General features: G+C 34.7%; 1 protein-coding gene and 1 pseudogene across 1 annotated transcript; one reads left to right on the forward strand and one right to left on the reverse strand.

The window, feature by feature from the left end:
• The first annotated feature begins 2959 nt into the window (after positions 1–2959).
• Positions 2960–3717, forward strand: LOC116111440 (annotated as a pseudogene).
• A 13005-nt stretch (positions 3718–16722) lies between these two features.
• On the reverse strand, positions 16723–17701 carry LOC116111447 (germin-like protein subfamily 1 member 17). The gene is made up of 2 exons (XM_031397622.1): positions 17542–17701; positions 16723–17425 (listed from the first exon to the last, which is right to left on the reverse strand). Exons 1-2 carry the CDS (start codon positions 17657–17659, stop codon positions 16878–16880), a joined length of 666 nt encoding a protein of 221 aa, XP_031253482.1. The 5' UTR covers positions 17660–17701; the 3' UTR covers positions 16723–16877.
• Between the last annotated feature and the right edge of the window lie 366 nt (positions 17702–18067).

Raw genomic sequence — 18067 nt, forward strand, 5'->3', positions numbered from 1 at the left:
ATCATGTATCTAAGCTCTAACCTAAATTTTGTGCCTCTAATACTAATACTGTTCTTTTAACTAGAATGAGACTAAATCTCACGGACAGAGTCAACTAATAAATGTCTAATACGATTTTTTTCTTTGTCAGTAGATCGATAGATATTATTTCTGCTATCGAATGAAGTCCTTAGCAGCATCATTCATCAATGCTTTCTAGGGATGGATTTACAAATTCAAATTGGATTGCCAACAGTACTTAAGTTCATGTAAAGTCTAGGCTGAATAAAAAGGATTAAAAACAAAACAATTATAATATAAGACATTTTAACAATAAATACTATTCTGTTTAAAAATTGAGGAGTAAAAAATAAAATAAAGAACAACACATATGCAACGAACAATATTTTACATGGTTCAACATAACTTGCCTATATACACAGATGAGAAAGATTTAGTATAATTTTAAGAATACGATACTCATGATACCCTTACATCAAAAACCTTGTGTCTTTACATTCTCTCTTCTTTTTATTCTCTCTCTCATAACTTTAAATTAGTTTTATCCCCTCTATTTATACATAGAATAAGACATTTTTTTCTATTAGGATTCATATTTCAAATTAGAACTCTTCTAATTTAATTTATTCTCATATTTTAACCTTAAATAAAATCTTAAACCAATTCTTCTTTTCCAATACAACTCAAAGTAAGAAAAATAAATATTCTCAATTACAAATTTCTAAAATAAAAATTTACCTAAAACTTAAATTCCTCTTGCTTGCCTTTTATTCATTAATTACCAAAAAAATGTTCATACTCCAACATATCCAAACAATAGATAAACTTCCTTAGACAGTACCATTTTTCATTATTTACATTTCAAAGCATAATAAATCAATTTTTTGTGCAACCAAATCCAAAATAGTAATATTGAAGTACATAACAGATTATAAGACTTAGCTGAAGGAACAAAAGTCGTCAGTCTTAATTAATTTATGTGGTCCAGGTCCAGACTTGGGAGTGGTTGTGACTTATTAGAGTAGGTTTTAATTTATATTAGTCGATTGTCAACTTTCATTGTGGAAATCACTACGCACTTCTAGATATATTTTATCATCCATTATTTCTTGGTTAGATTTTATATAACGAGCAAAGAGAAGAAAAATAATTATTCTTGTGAGCTGTTAAGCTCTGGAACAGAGAAAAACAGAGAGAAAACGTAAAAGAGGAAGAAAGAGTTCTTTACTGATTTTTCTTAAAACAAAAAGGTACAGTAAATATCACTTTTATAGTGCTGATATAACAGTAACTAACTGTTAAAACAAATTGATATTAAACAGAAAGTAAACGGCAGATTGGCTAACTCATTTCACCGTACATCTTTACTAACAATTCTTAACTTGATGCTCTGTATTCGTTTCATAAGAATAAGGTATAATATTTAAACATCCAGTGGATCAACAACTGCCTACGATTAATAATCAGATTCGGTGTTGTTTTCACCTATGAATCTTTAACAACTGTGTCATTCTTTCGATGCAAGTAATACTTTAACAGACTAATTTTCCACTAAACTATATTTTACTTAAAGGTATTATGTTTATATTAACGTCAATTTTTGAGACATGCATATCTCTCCATGGACAAACGTTCCAATTTATGAATATTTCCAAGATTTTTCTGCTTGACGGCTATTATTTTTTATAAGTTTTGTTCTAAGCATGATTAATATTAGTATATTATTGTATATTGTTGTTCTTAGTCTTGTTTAGGTTTTTTTGAATCCTATTGAGGACATATCCTATGGTAAGATGTCTTTGTCTTTGCGTTCCTTTACTTGCTCTGCTCCTTTTGTCTCACATTCTTCACATGTTTAAGAGAGACAAACAAGAAAAGATTAGGTTCCCAGTCTATCGGACTTGTGTTTGTATTTCTTTCCCAAGCTTGTCCTAAGGTAGGATGGTCGATTTTTTTTATGATTTCTTTGTATATCCTTTCTCTCTTTTAACGATATTACTTACTTACCAAATATATATATATTAAGGGTGCGTTCGTTACCACCAACTACAATTCACTCTCAAGTGTGAATGCTCACCTCAATTAGATCGCTTGAATCACAATCCAACAGACTACAAACTGAGAAAGAGAAGAAATTTTTTTCGAGGTAATTTATTAGTAGATACAAAGATTTTAAAAATGGGTTAGGTATGTATGGAAATTAAAGGGCAGGCAGGCGCATAGAATAAGCGCTGAAAGCCACCAATATCAGAGTTTTATGAGATTTGAAAAATCATGATTTTGAATCGATCCTTTGATTATGTGAAGCTAACGCCTAACAGTATCGTGTTCAAGGTACTAAATCTATCTTACTAGAGATAATTAACAAATATTAAACATAATTACTTGTACATTATGCACATTAGGGATTAAGCATGACCTCAGCAGCATGCTTTTCATCGGTTTTCATGTCATATGCTTGTATGTTAAGGATGATAAAAAACTCAGGTTAGGTTAGGAGAGCATCCTGATCCATGAAAGTAAGGAAAAGTTGTGTGCTGAAAGAAAAGTGAAAGTTTTGAGATAGGGGGAAGGTATGTGACAAATAACATGGAGCCTAACAACCGGAAATTTGCCACTAGTTGGCCCAAGATCGATTGAATACTTGTTTCCATATATAATTTTAGAGAAAAAAATAATTGTCAGCCAAGTGAGATATGAATTTTCAAAGAGGACCAATTCCAAACATTAAAAAATGTTTTTGATGTATGCAAAATGAAGAAAAAGTTATTACTTTAGTTAACCCACTAATTTAATAATTGTATTAGGTTGTAAAGAATGACTCAATGAAGTAGACATTAAAATCACTAACCAATAAGTACTTGCAAGTCTTCACAAGTCTTAATCATCTGCTTCGAGTAGTCGAAGACCTGTTCAACCGGATTTCATCTATAAATAGAGCAGCTTCTCATGCAGCATTTCTCATCCCTCACCAATCAATAATATTTGAAGAATATAGAGAGAGAGAGCCTACTTATCAAAATGAAAGGTTTCCTTCAAGCTTTTGTTCTCTTAGCTTTGGCTTCCTCATTTGCCTCTGCTTTTGACCCCAGTCCTCTTCAGGACTTCTGTGTTGCCATCGATGATCCCTTGAAGGGTGGTATGTCCCTCAATGCTCTTTCTATACATTATTATTTAAGATTCTTTCAACAATTTTACTTTTGTTTTCATGAATGCTCATTGGTATAACTTACAACCAACATTAATTAATTTGATTGTTTGATGCAGTGTTTGTTATGGGAAGTTTGCAAGACCCCAACTCGCCAAAGCAGAGGATTTCTCCTTTTCAGTTTTAAAGCCTGGAGACACAAACAACCCAGTTGGTTCAAATGTCACCACTGTGAACGTAGATCAAATTCCAGGACTAACACTCTTGGCTTTCAGCATCCGTATTGACTATGCACCTTATGGCCAAAACGCCCCTCACACTCACCCTCGTGCCACTGAGATTCTTGTTGTCCTAGAGGGTACTCTACTTGTTGGTTTCGTCACTTCCAATCCAAATAACACACTTATCAGCAAAGTTCTTAACAAGGGTGACATTTTTGTGTTTCCCATTGGTCTCATTCATTTCCATCAATATCGGAAAAACAAATGCTCTTGCTTTTCTGGTTTGCAGCCCAGAACCCTGGTGTCATTACTATTGCCAACGCGTATTTGGATCAAATCCCCCATTGAACCAAATTTTCTGGCTAGGGCCTTCAGTTAGACGTAAACGTGGTGAAAGATCTTCAGAAAGTTCTAGGTTGCCAATTTGAAAGAGTTTTACCAATGCAGTGAAACAATTGAGTTAATTTGAATAATTAGTATTTGCCTATCCGATTTTCATATATGTCTGTCTGAAATGCTTCATGTAATAAATTGAGGTTGCATATTTTCATGTATGTACCTCCAGCACCATGTCTGTTTCTACTTATGGATATAATATGCAGTTTGTTTTCTATTTTCTCTTCTTTCCACGGACACCTATAAAACAAAAATATTTTTCATTTCTAAATTTTCAACGTTGAAAATTTTCTAACATATAGTAAATATGTTGATTAATAATTACCTCAGAATCTGCTTATTTTTGTGTAAAACTTTTCTGAAACTGTATCGATCCAGATATTGTATGCTGTTATTTATCATCAACATGAGTACAATATGATACAAATTTTATACAATCTCTTACATAACCAATATATTAAACTGTTTTTTATCACGTGCTCTTTATTTATTAAGTTGATTATATTTTAGTTTCACTCTTTAATTTGTTAATTTTTTTGGACATATAAATTTATAGAGTAAACGACTTCTTCCACCCAAGGTTTGCCTAATGACACTTTTCCGCCAAAATTTTCAAAATACCACTTTTCCTCCCAACATTTATATCTGTTAATATTTAAAATATACTTTACTTTCTCAGCTAGTGTTTGACAAGTTACCAAGAGCCAGGAAGGGTTTTTGTAGATGGATGCCAATGGATCAAATGGTGGTAACCGATTGAATATTTTTTCTTGAAATCAGCCAAAAATCAGTTAAGAAAGGAAACTCTAACTTGGCAGTGGCTAAAAATCAGTGAGAAATTATGTCATAGTGAAAAGGGTTTTGTAGAGAGGAGACCAGAGGTTCTGGTGGTTGGACAAAGAGAATTTTCGGCTTCGAAATCGGCTAGAATCGACTTTGGATAGTAATAGAATATTAACTTTGGGTGAGAAAGTCGTATTTTGAAAGTTTTTGGTGGGAAAATGTCATTAAGGCAAACTTGGGTGGGTAAAAGGTGTTTACTCAAATTTAGTATAAAACTTTATAAATATTTCCTAATATTATCAATAATGTTATATACATGTCTGAATGTGTCGCTATCATTGTTTTCTTCTTATTATTTATTAATTGCATATTACAGTAGTTAGTTTTATGGTTTATTAATTAATTTCACCTAAAATGAGGGCAAAGGTTATATGTTTGATATATATGTTAGACATTAACATTAGATATACTTAGAGTGGATCAACCACATTAATATTGATTTAAGGACTTCTTCAACAAACCATTGTTCTCATTTGAAAGGATTTTTGTTAAAATATTTAAGGACTTCTTGATTACTTTTAAAGTTTCAGTTTTCGCCTGAGTGCATTAGTTTCGAAAACATATTTGATAAGGCAAGATTAAGTAGAATTGTCTCGAAAGGCGTTTTAAGTGAATCTAAACCCACGTTGCTTTTCTTTTTTTTTTTTTTTTTTTTTTTTGTTGGTAATGTAATTAACTTGATCAATGATTTTTTTTTCTTTTTTATATTAGGCAAAATTTCTCAACAAAATCTAATATATGGCGATATTATGTTAAAACTCTGCTAGTCCTTAATTTTCATTTTATTGCATATTTAGGAGAGAGAAGAAGAAACACTTTAAAAAGCAACAAAAATTAGGTAAAAATTAGATATCTTAATTTATTTATTGAATGAAATTAACTATATAGGATGACCAGAAATGACCGTCGACTAAAGTTTAATCTTGATTAAACATACTAACCCCTTTTCTTAAATATATATCCAAAGAAATCTCAGTTGACGAAGACTCGGAATTTTATGTTAAATTTGTGAACAATGACATCAATTCATTCGTTAAGTTTTAACTAAATTAAATGATGATAACCATGTTTCAACAAAACTGCTATATGTCTCTCTCAATTAACAAATATTCAGGAATTGTATTTGCATTTACACATTGTGGGTTAGTTCACTCTAAGATTAATAAATTAAAGTTGATCACTTCAGTTGCTAAAAATAGACCCCATAGAAATAAAATAAATAAAAAAGGAAAAGCAAAATAAAACAAAATAATCTGTCAGTTGTAGATTTGTGTAAAATGACATCAAATCAAACATATATCCCAAGGTGGAAGCTTCTGCTAATATAATTTAGAAGGCGTGGGACATTCATGGCTTGAAAATGGAAGTTTTTATTTATATTTTTTTTGGTAACCGAGGTGTTTTTGCTAGTTTGTGTGTATCTTAATTTATCTTCGAAGTCCATTTAACATCTTACAAACTTAGATGACTAGGTAATCCACAATGTTATTTTGATAGATGACTCCAATTTTTTAACCCATAAATTCAAAGAAGGGTGTAAACCTTTTTGATTGTCTGACTAATTCCTTAGGGTTTGAAAATAGAAGTTTCTGTTAATATTTTTTTTGGTATAGTATGTCAACATTATTCATGGATGTTGGTTGACTATATATAGTGCGTAGAAATATATGCGTGACAAGTGGATTGTGTTGATAGTTTGATATACTATATTTTAATTAATCAATTATGTCTTGATTTAATTTAAAATTTGATTAGTTATGTAACGAGGAGAAGAAAAAAAGGAACCTTATCCGAATCAAGCCAAGTAAAATATATTAATATTGTTAAACAATCCAAAGAAATAATAAAAAGAGGAGGCTAGGGTTTCATTGATACTGCACAATGCAATTGAATACAAAAAGTATGATTTAACATAAATACAAAGATATATATTGGCTAAACAAAGGAAATAATGAAAAGACAGACCTACCCTTAATAAACAATAAAACAAAATAACCCATATTTCTTAACATCTCCCCTCAAACTCACGATGCTGCTTCTACAAGCATTTATAGTTTGCCAACTAGAAAACGAAAACGGGAAATAGAATGCGACTTGGTAAAGAAATCTGCAATCTGCAAAGAAGAAGAAACAAAAGGCAAGGTAATGGTGCCATGCTTGAGGTGATGACGAGTAAGGTGGCAATCGATCTCAATGTGCTTAGTTTGTTCATGAAAAACCGAGTTGTGAGCAATCTGAATAGAAATCTGGTTGTCACAATACATAGGAGTGGGATGAGAAAGAGAAACTCCCATATCTGCAAGTAACCAACTTAACCAAACAATCTCTTTGGTAGTAGATGCCACAGCATGATATTCTGCTTAATTTGGTTGAAGATTGAGAAACAATGGATTATTTCTTGCTCTTCCAAGAAATAAGAGAATCACCCAAAAAGATACAGAAACCAGTAACAGACTTGCGATTCGTGGGATCATTGCCATGATCAGCATCAGAGTATGCACGCAGCTCCAAGGAAGAGGTGGATGGAAGTAAAAGACTTTGAAAGACTGTACCCTGAAGATACCACAAAATACAAAGAACAGCTGCCCAATGATCTGTAGTAGGAGAAGCAACAAACTGACTAACAACATGAACAACATATGCAATATCTGGACGAGTAATAGTGAGATATACCAAACTCCCAACAATAGTATGGTATAAAGTAGGATCTGACAAAGGTAAACCATTAGAAGAAGAATACTTTGCGTTTACCTCAATCGGAGTATCTACAGTCTTATTATCAGTAAGTCTAGCCCGCTCAAGAATATCTGCAACATATTTCGACTGAGAAAGAAGATAACCTCTAGGTGAGTAGGCTACCTCAATACCTAAGAAATATCGTAGAGAACCCAAATCCTTCATTTCAAGCTGTTGAGCTAACTCTGTCTTCAAAATTGAAATACCATCAATATCATCACCAGTAATAATCATGTCATCAACATATAAAGACAGAATGATACGACCTGCATCAGTGCACTTAACAAAAAGAGTAGAATCATGACTACTAGAAGCAAATCCAAGGGAAGAGATCACAATAGAAAATTTCTCAAACCAAGCACGAGGTGCTTGTTTAAGACCATATAACGCTTTCTTCAGCTTGCAAACATACCCAGAATCATGTGAAACACCAGGAGGGGGCGCCATATAAACTTCTTCTTGAAGATCTCTATTCAAGAAGGCATTTTTAACATCAAGTTGAGAGATATGCCACTGACGAACCGAAGCTACTGCAATAAGAGTACGAATAGTAGTCATTTTTGCAACAGGAGCAAATGTCTCCTCATAATCCATACCATACTGTTGAGAGTACCCTTTTGCAACCAACCTAGCTTTGTATCGCTCAATAGATCCATCAGAATTAGTCTTGATCTTATACACCCAACGACAACCAACAACAGTCTTACTAGGAGGTAGAGGAACCAAATCCCAAGTACCTGTCTTATGCAAAGCAGAAAGTTCCTCATCCATAGCTTGCTGCCAAAGAGGATCAAGAATTGCCTCTTTATAGGAAGAGGGCTCAGAGAGACAATGAATAGAAGCTAAAAAAGAAGCAAAAGATGAAGAATAACAAGAATAAGCAAAATCTGGTAACTTTGTGGACTTACGAATGCGTATGGATTGACGTAGAGGTGGATCCATAATCTCAGACGGAGCTTGAGGGACCATAGGAGAAAAGGGAGCTTCAGGTATGCTGGAGAGTAAAATGTCAGTACATGCAGAATGATCAGTACTAGGAACCTGAGATGATAAACTATCAGAATCCTCAGAAAAAGGATCTATACGAATTAGATCAGATCTAGTCAAGGTATAAGTAGTGGATGGAATAGAAAAGAAAGGTATATGCTCAAGAAAAACAACATGACGAGATACATAAAGTTTCTGAGTTATTGGATCAAAATAACGATACCCCTTTTTACCTTCACCATAACCAAGAAAGACACAAATAGTAGATCTAGAGGATAACTTGCTGCGTTCTACATGAGGACGAAGAACAAAACAAGTACAACCAAAAACTTTAAAGGAAGAATAATCAAGGGCATACCCATACAACTTTTCGAAAGGAGAAAAACCTGAAATATGAGAAGATGGAATTGTATTAATCAAACCTACAGCAATAAGAACAACTTCACCCCAACACACACTAGGAACAGAAGCAGACAATAAGAGAGAACGAGCAGTTTCAACAATGTGCTTGTGTTTTCTTTCAGCAACACCATTTTACTCAGTAGTATTTGTACACGAGGTTTGGTGAACAGTTCCATCTAATACAAGCAACTCACAAAATTTATTAGAAGTGTATTCCCTACCCAAATCACACCTAAAACATTTGATAACAACAGAATGTTGAGTTTTTACAAGAGCTCGAAAGGCTGTATATATCTCAAAGAATTCAGAACGATGTTTCATTAAATAAACCCAACAATAACGAGTATGATCATCAATAAAAGAAACATAATATCGAGACCCTCCTTTTGTGGCAACAGGAGAAGGTCCCCATACATCAAAATGAATCAAATCAAATGGAGAAGAAGAAACAGAAATACTTCGATTAAAAGGTAAAGCCGAAAATTTTTCTAGTTTACATCCACTACAATCAGAAATATCACAAGTTTGCAAATTTCCTAAAGCCCTTGTGGATGCCAAAACTCTTAAACGAGAAGACGAAACATAACCTAAACGAGAATGCCATAAATAAAAACTAGAAGAAGAAGTACTCAAACGAAAAGAAGACAAATCAACACCAGTAGCGGCAGCATTAGCACTAGTAGTGGCAGCATCAGCACTAGTAGTAGCAGCAACTGACACTTTTAACTCATCCAAAATATATAGTCCCCCCTTCCTATGGCCTGTCCCAATCAGCTTCCGAGACTGTAGATCCTGCACATAATAAAAAGAAGAGGAAAAGGTGACTAAATTACCAGAATCACATAACTGACCAACAGAAGCAAGATTTAATGTAAGTTTTGGAATATGATAAACATTAGAAAGAGACAAGTGAGGTGTGACAACAGAACCAACACCTGCTAAAGGCATAGGAGTGCCATCAGCAGTCATGACAGGAATAGAAGACGAATGAGACACAGAAGCAAAAGATTAAGAATCTGGAGACATATGATATGAAGCACTAGAATCCAAAACCCATATAGAATGTGACATACCTAAAGAACTATGACGAAACTGACCTTCGGAAGAAGAAGCAGACATAGCTTGTGGTTGTAAGGAGAGAAACTTCTGAAATTGCTTAGCCAGAGTAGTAGGATCAGTGAAAGGACCTGATGAAACTACTGCTACAGTATTAGACTGTGGTGGTTTGTAACCCTGAGGTGGTCTATGAGCATTAGATTGTGACTGGTTGCCAGGCTTCCAAGCTTGAGATTGTTGCTGCGATTGATTCTACTACCTCAACTTAGGACACTGAGCCTTCCAATGACCTTTTTGCTTATAGAAACTGCATTCATTGAAGGAAACCCTTGTGTAAGGCTTATTTTGATTATTAAAGACTGGCTTTGAAGGTACTGCTAACACAGAAGGATTAGAAGTAGAAATAATTCCCTTTTCAGAATGAGACTTAAGACGTATTTCTTCAGCCAATAACTCACTAACAACTGAGTCAACAGAGGGAAGTGGAGAACGATGCAAAATTGAACCTCTAAGTCCTTCAAAATCACTACGAAGTGCCGTTAAAAACTGTACCAACCGTTGTTGCTCCCTACCAGCAATATAGGCACCACATGCCTTTAATTTTGCAGATTCTGTAAGAGCCAATTGATCTCAAAGATTTGTCGTAGCAGAATAAAACTCATGAACACTCATATTCTTCTACTGAAGAGCTCGTATGTCATTCTCTAATTGATACTACTTTGCAAAATTTGACTGAGTAAATAACCTTTGCAAATGATCCCAAACCTCCTTTGCTGTCTCATACTTCGCTAACTGTGTACCTATGGAATGCCCAACAGAATTGTTAATCCAAGTAATAATTTTTGCATTGTTTGCTTCCCAGGCATCTATCAAAGCATTATATCCCTCTTTAGTATTCTTAGGTTTCATAGAAGTTCCACTAACATATCCCCACATCTTTTTACCCTTAAGAAAATTTCTCATGACATAACTCCAATACGAATAATTCTTGTCATCTAACCTCACACTCACAAACTGAAGTGAATCGTCTCTTTCAGTAGCCATATTCAAAAAACAAAGAAGACCAGAATGCAAAAGAAAGGAAAACGAAATACCAGATTGCAGAAACTGAACGAATACCAACGAAATACCAGATTGCAGAAACTGAACGAACACCCTCTCCAAAACTTTGCTCTGATACCATGTTAAACAATCCAAATAAATAATAAAAAGAGGAGGCTAGGGTTTCATTGATACTACACAATGCAATTGAATACAAAAAGTATGATTTAACCTAAATACAAAGATATATATAGGCTAAACAAAGGAAATAATGAAAAGATAGATCTACCCTTAATAAACAATAAAACAAAATAACAAATATTTCTTAACAAATATAACTGTTGTACGGGAAATCTGGATCTGGTTGGTGCAAGTTTATGTATTAAGATTTTGGTGCTAAAAGGAGGGCTTGAACATTTTGAGCTCTCTCTATTTTCTAGCAGTTTCTTTTCCATCTTCCAACAGCAAAAAAATCAGCCATGGCTACAATCCATGTCACAAAATCAAACTCTGAAATCGAAGCCACTAACAGATAAGGAGTATTGAGCATTATAAAGTATGAGTTTGGCAAAGTGGTAAACATAAGAGTTGTAGATCTTCGAGTAAGCTTTCCAACGGTTCAAGAATCATCTAAATCCGAGTTTGCAGCTCAAGTTATTGTCAAGATATTGAAGCCTATTTTAGATCGTGCGGCTAGATCTCTTAGATCGAGCACCCAAATCTTCAGCTTCAGATTGCGCACCTAACTCTCCATGCTTTCTAATTGAGCTATTCTCTCAAATCAAGCTTTCCATGCTTTCTAATTGAGCTATGCTCTCAGATCAAGCTCTCCATGTTTTCTGATCAAGCTATGCTCTCACATGAAGGTCTCCATGCTTTCTAATTGAACTCTGCTCTTAGATCAAGCTCTTCATGCTTTTTGATCAAGCTATGCTCTCATATCAAGCTTTCCATGCTTTTTGACTAAGCTACACTCTCATATCAAGGTCTCCATGCTTTCTAATCGAGCTACGCTCTCAAATCAAGCTCTCCATGCTTTCTGATCTAGTTATGCTCTCAGATCAAGCTCTCCATGCTTTCTGACCGAGCTATGCTCTCAGATGAAGCTTTTCATGCTTTCTGATCTAGCTATGCTCTCAGATCAAGCTCTCCATGCTTTCTAATCGAGCTATGCTCTCAGATCAAGCTCTCCCTGCTTTTTGATCGAGCTATGCTCTCAAATCAAGCTCTCCATGCTTTATAATCGAGCTATGCTCTCATATCAAGCTCTCCATGCTTTATGATAAAGTTATGCTCTCAGATAAAGCTATGCTCTCAGATGAAGCTCTCCAAGCTTTATGATCGAGCCATTCTCTCAAATGAAGCTCTTCATGCTTTCTGATCCAGCTATGCTCTCAAATCAAGCTTTCCATGCTTTCTGATCGAGCTATGCTCTCAGATCAAGCTTTCCATGCTTTCTGATTGAGCTATGCTCTCATATCAAGCTCTCCATGCTTTTTGATCAAGCTATGATCTCAAATGAAGCTCTCCATGCTTTTTGATCGAGCCATGCTCTCATATCAAGCTCTCCATGCTTTCTGATCGAGCTATTCTCTTAGATCAATCTCTCCATGCTTTCTGGTCGAGCTATGCTCTCAGTTCAAGCTCTTCATGCTTTCTGATCGAGCTATACTCTCAAGTCAAACTCTTCATGCTTTTTGGCTATGTTGTCAAATCAAGCTCTCCATGCTCTTTGATCGAGTTGTGCTCTCAGATCAAGCTCTCTGCACTTTCTAATCGAACTCCTCACGCTCTTAGATCAAACTCTTTATGCTCTCTGATTGAACTCTTTATGTTCTCAGATCAAGCACTTTATGCTCTCTAATTGAGCTCAAAAGCTCGCTCATTCGCTTGAGATTACGTGTTCATGATCTCTCAGATTGCGCCAAGCATAATTCAAGCTCTTCAGTTTGAGACTACAACCTATAGTGTGACAGCCATCTAGATCAAAGACATGAGTTTTTGAAGCGCGATTACGCACTCCAAAAATTGGGGGGCTATTATTGTGTGGGAAATCCATAGAGGATAATTCCTTATTAGGAGAGAATATATTTAGATTGGCTCAATTTGGAGGAAAGATATTCATATTGACTTAGATTCCAACTAAGGTAGCCGAAGATTGTGCAACTTCCTAATCCTATGTATTTGAATCTTTCCTCAACTCTAACGTGTAAATAGGTGCTATATAAACCCATCATAACTTGTTTTCAAGGGAGCTGGGCAATTGTTCTAATTAAATTTTTCTATGAATTATATTGTTCTTTGTAAGCTCTCAAAAGTAATAAAATAGCAGTGGACATAGGCTCAAGTTCTAACTTGTTGAATCACTTTAAAAATTGTCTTGTTTTTTTATTTATGACTCTTTCTTTTTTATTCATTGCTGATTTTCATTAAATCACGTGCACATCCATTCCGGTTCCAGCAGGGTCAATCAGAATTCTCTGGTTGGTGCAGATTTCTATATCAATAATAACTTTGGATTGTACTGACGCCTTGCTTGACTCTAGCTACTTAGGGTTTCTTCCAAGCAATTGAGTTTACCAAGTTCAGGAACCAAGTCAATAAAATATCTCTAACAAGTAAGAACCTATTCCAACTCTTTCACATCTAAAAAGCCTTCGTAATTTAAAAGCTCCGATGACTTTATCTGAGATAGAAACTGATCAATGGTCATTTTTATTTATAGTTATAATTAAAGCACTGCTTTAAGATCAACCCAATTTTTTTGTTTCTTTGAATGGAAACATAGACTCATTATTTGACATTAACAACTAATGGGACCCCACAAGATATGGTAAACTCTTCATGTCACCCAGTTATTTCCTACATTGTGCTATCCTACAAACTCAATAAAATAAACGGAGTTGTTACAATAGGAGTAGCTATGCTCCGTTTGGTACACTTTTGGAATAATATTCTATTATGAATATGATATGATATGAGTTAATCAACTAGGATAGGATTCTGAGAATGTGTTTGGCACATTTTTAACCCCCTACATTTGTTAATTTAGCTAAACACCCCCACAATATAAGTTTATAAATTAACAAAAACACCCCCACCCACCCAACTGATTGTCAGGAGCTGACCACCACCATTGCAGGAAGTTGTCGGAATGGCAAATGACCAGTTGGATCTGGTTGGTCGTGCATTGATCTAGCCGTTTGTGGCCAAATCTACGACCAAACGACGACCAAAATATGGTTGTCGTTGACTGCTAGATTTGAAGCCAAAATATGGCCGGTCATCAACAACCATATCTTTTGCTGTAGATCTAGCCGAAAACAGATAGATTGGTACACGATCGACTAGATCCGGCTAATCGTGTGTTGTTCTAGCGCCAGTGACCAGCGGTTGACAATGGTTGTTGGCGATCGGCGACAGTTACTTAGGTGGGTGGAGGTGTTTTTGTTAATTTATACTTTTATTGAGAAAGGTAATTGTTAAATGTTTTGAGTTGAATAGAATATGATTTGATTTTAAGCAATATTAAAACAAACACGTTTTTTTCATTTTTTAGGATAGGATAGTAGAATAGAATATGGTTGAAAAGTTAAACAAAGGCGGGTTAGGTGATTATTATATTCTGAATCAATAAATAAAGTGAAAGTTTTATCACTTTACAAGTTGATTAAACTTAAGCGGAATGAGTTAACTTGTTCATTTTGTGCTTATGTGTTGGCTTGATCATCATCAACATAAACAAATCAACAATGGCAAAAAGTAAAGCACACAACACATTTCCACATGGTTCGGGAACTTGCCTACATCCATGGGACCAAGTCCAAATGAAGCTAATCCACTATGATAAACTTTTAGTGTTCAAATACAAAGCTAAAGATAAGCACAAGTTGCAAAACACTCCCTGTTTATGACAACACTTCAATCTTCACTCTTTGGTTGAACCTCAAGCCACCACAGCTAGGTTCACACATGAGACCACCTGGTCAGCCTTGAGCTCCTCTCAAGGTTCAACACTGAAGATGCACTTCGGCTCCAAAAGCTTGAAACTCCATCAAGCATCAACATGGAACGACATTCCAGCCATGAACAAAACAAGCATTAACAAAGGTATTAGTAAGCCTACACGAGCATATGAAACCCGAATGAAAACAAAGGAAACCTCAAGGAATATGCAGATTATCAAAGGAATATTTAGGCTTAAAATGAAATGCACTGGTAAAGAGAATATATAGAAAACTTGCGCACCAATGCAAGGGGACAATCAACCAACATGCTGCTTTTGTGTTTTGCCATTTTAGGAAAGTTTTCACGAAACTTTCTTGGGGCCACACACAAAGCAAAACAAATTTTCCAGTACACCAAATGGGCTAAAGTCAAGTGTACACAGACCACTTACACATATCTTAGATAAAGATAATATCCTAGAAACTAATGGGGACGCAACATGTGTACATAAATATCTAGCTGGGCTTGTGTCATCACATGGACAATGAATGTGGTGACACTAGAAAAACATAAAACGATTGTGCATTAACAAAGAGATGTCGCAGCATAAAAAATCAGTGTTGCCACACTGAATTTATAATTTGACAAAAATACTTACATAAATATATTAATGAAAAAATTTATAATTAAATTTTTATCTTTTATTGTTAATTATAAAGTAAACAAATTTTTCTCACCCAAGGTTTGCCTTAATGACACTTTCACACCCAAAAAGTTTCAAAATACAACTTTCCCATCCAACGTTTATTCTGTTAATGCCCAAAATACACTTCACTTTCTCAGCCGACGTGCTTTTGTAGAATGGAGGCTAGTGGATCGAATGGTGGTAACTGATTGAATATTTGCTAGCAGAATCAGACGGAAATTAGATAAGAACAAGAAGCCCTATTTTTGTGATGGCCGACAATTGACGAAAATCAGGTGTCTGAGTAAGATGAATTTCATAGAGAGGAGACCAATGGCTCAAATGGTGATGATGAAGAGAATTTTTGTTGTTAGAATCGGCTTTAGGTAGTAATGGAATATTAACTTTGGGTAAGAAAGTGATATTTTGAAACATTTTGGGTAGAAAGTATAATTAAGGCAAATCTTGCATCGGAAAAAGTGTTTACTCTTAATTATACTAGGGTAACAAATGGTTTACTAGTTACTACAGTAAAAAACGAGGCTGTATTTTTAATTTTTAATTGGGACATCCACACGTGAAATTGATTATATATAAATATATATATGCTTAACAAGAAAATTTCAAATATTTTTCCAACAAATCTAGCTTCAAAAAGAATTTATCTTATTCTTAACCATTTAGCCTCCTTAATCAATTATAAAAACGAACAAACCATTAACTTAATTTAGGACATACATTAATTAATACATACAACATTGATGCAAAAGTCTAGAAGTTCCTGGGTTGAAATAACAATTTATTTATAATTTAGCTTGGCCATAGTGTAAGTGATCAACAACATATATGCAGCAGTTTTGCCCTTTTTTTTCAGTGGCTTCCAAATTTTTACTTACCCAAAAAAAAAAAAAAAAAAAAAAAAACATATATGCAGCAGAAATATTTGTATGTTTAGTCAATTTTAGTGGTCAACATGGAGTAATCTCTGGAACTCTCTTTGTATAAATACTGAAACACAATTGCATGTGTGCCTTTGAGCTACATTTTCCAAAATCCTCTTCTTATTGTCTTATATTAATGTTTATATATGTTTATATATTTTATATAGAGCTTTTTTGAAAGGTTTAAGGCTTACTGATATTTTGTACGTTCAATACGATTAAAATTAAGTTTGACTTTGGATCCAACAGAAAATCTTGAGCCTTCGGGTGTCTGACAGAGAAATTAAGGAAAAGAGCCACATGAAATTAACAGCCACTTTATATAATTAACCAAAAACATTCATAGACGGATTGAGGTATACATATCATGTATGCTACCTTTTTATTTCATAATTTTAGTGCGTATTATAAATGTCATCAAAAGACAGGACACATTATTCAAATAAGTTGCTTCACTTCATTGGACGATTTCCCTAATTGCCATCCATCCCGAACTTTGCCTGGAGATCTTTCACCATATCAACGTCCAACTGGAAGGCTCTTGCTAGGAAATTTGGTTCAATGGGAGGATCTGATCCAAATACTGCATTGGCTATAGTAATAACACCAGGATTCTGACTGCTTAAACCAGCAAAGGCGATCGCATTTGTTTTTCCGACATTGAATTGGAAGTGAATGAGACTAATGGGGAAAACGAACACATCGCCCTTGTTTAGAACTTTTGTGATAAGTGTGTTGTTGGGATTGGAAGTGACGAAACCAACAAGAAGAGTACCCTCCAGGACAACAAGAATCTCAGTGGCTCGAGGGTGAGTGTGAGGTGGATTTTGGCCATAAGGTGCAAAGTCAATACGGGCAGCTGATATGCCAAGAGTGTTAAGTCCTCGAATTTCATCTACATTCACAGCTGTGACATATGAACCAACTGGGTTGTTTGTGTCTCCAGGCAATTTAACTGAAGAGGAGAAATCGTCTGCTTCGGCGAGATTGGGGTCCTTGCAGAACTTCCCATTCACAAATACTACATCATACAACCAATTTAATGTCTACGGATGTAATTTGTAATTAAAACATGCTACATAAAAATAAGAATTAATTCCTAAATACAGAAAGGGGAATTGAGTAGTGAGTACATACCACCATTCAAGGGTTCATCAACCGCAACACAGAAGTCCTGAAGAGGACTGGGGTTAAAAGCGGAGGCAAAAGAGGAAGTCAAAGCCAAGAGGACAAAAGCCAAAAGGAAACCTTTCATTATGATTATTAGACTCTAATCTGTATTCTTCAATTAGTATCTTCTTGCTGAGGCACGAGAAAGGTTGTAAGACAGGCTAACCTATTTATACGTGCAATCCATTGAACTAGTCTTGAGAGTTTTCCCAACTCAAAAATGATAACGGACACTTGGCAAGTCTTCAGTGGCTATCTTTTTTAAAATTTGCACTATATGAGTCATTCTTTAACTACCAAATGTGATTGCCAATTAAGTGAAATTTTTTCTTCATTGCTTACATAAAAACATTTTAATGTATGGTGGTGGTCTCCTCTTTAATATCCACTATATCAGCCAGCTAATGTATTATTAACCATTTTCTTGTTTTAAATATCATTTGACTAAAGCATCATGACCTAGAGTAGTGAGTTAAGTTCACAGTGCTGACCT

The sequence above is a fragment of the Pistacia vera genome, unplaced genomic scaffold (genome assembly GCF_008641045.1).
Source record: "Pistacia vera cultivar Batoury unplaced genomic scaffold, PisVer_v2 Contig638, whole genome shotgun sequence".
Lineage (NCBI taxonomy): Eukaryota > Viridiplantae > Streptophyta > Magnoliopsida > Sapindales > Anacardiaceae > Pistacia > Pistacia vera.

Coding starts and splice junctions, on each gene's coding strand:
- LOC116111447 (XM_031397622.1), bottom strand. CDS start 17,659: ATGAAAGGTTTCCTTTTGGCTTTTGTCCTCTTGGCTTTGACTTCCTCT. Junction 17,426..17,541: donor TGATGAACCCTTGAATGGTG/GTATGTACTCAC, acceptor TGTATGATGTAG/TATTTGTGAATGGGAAGTTC.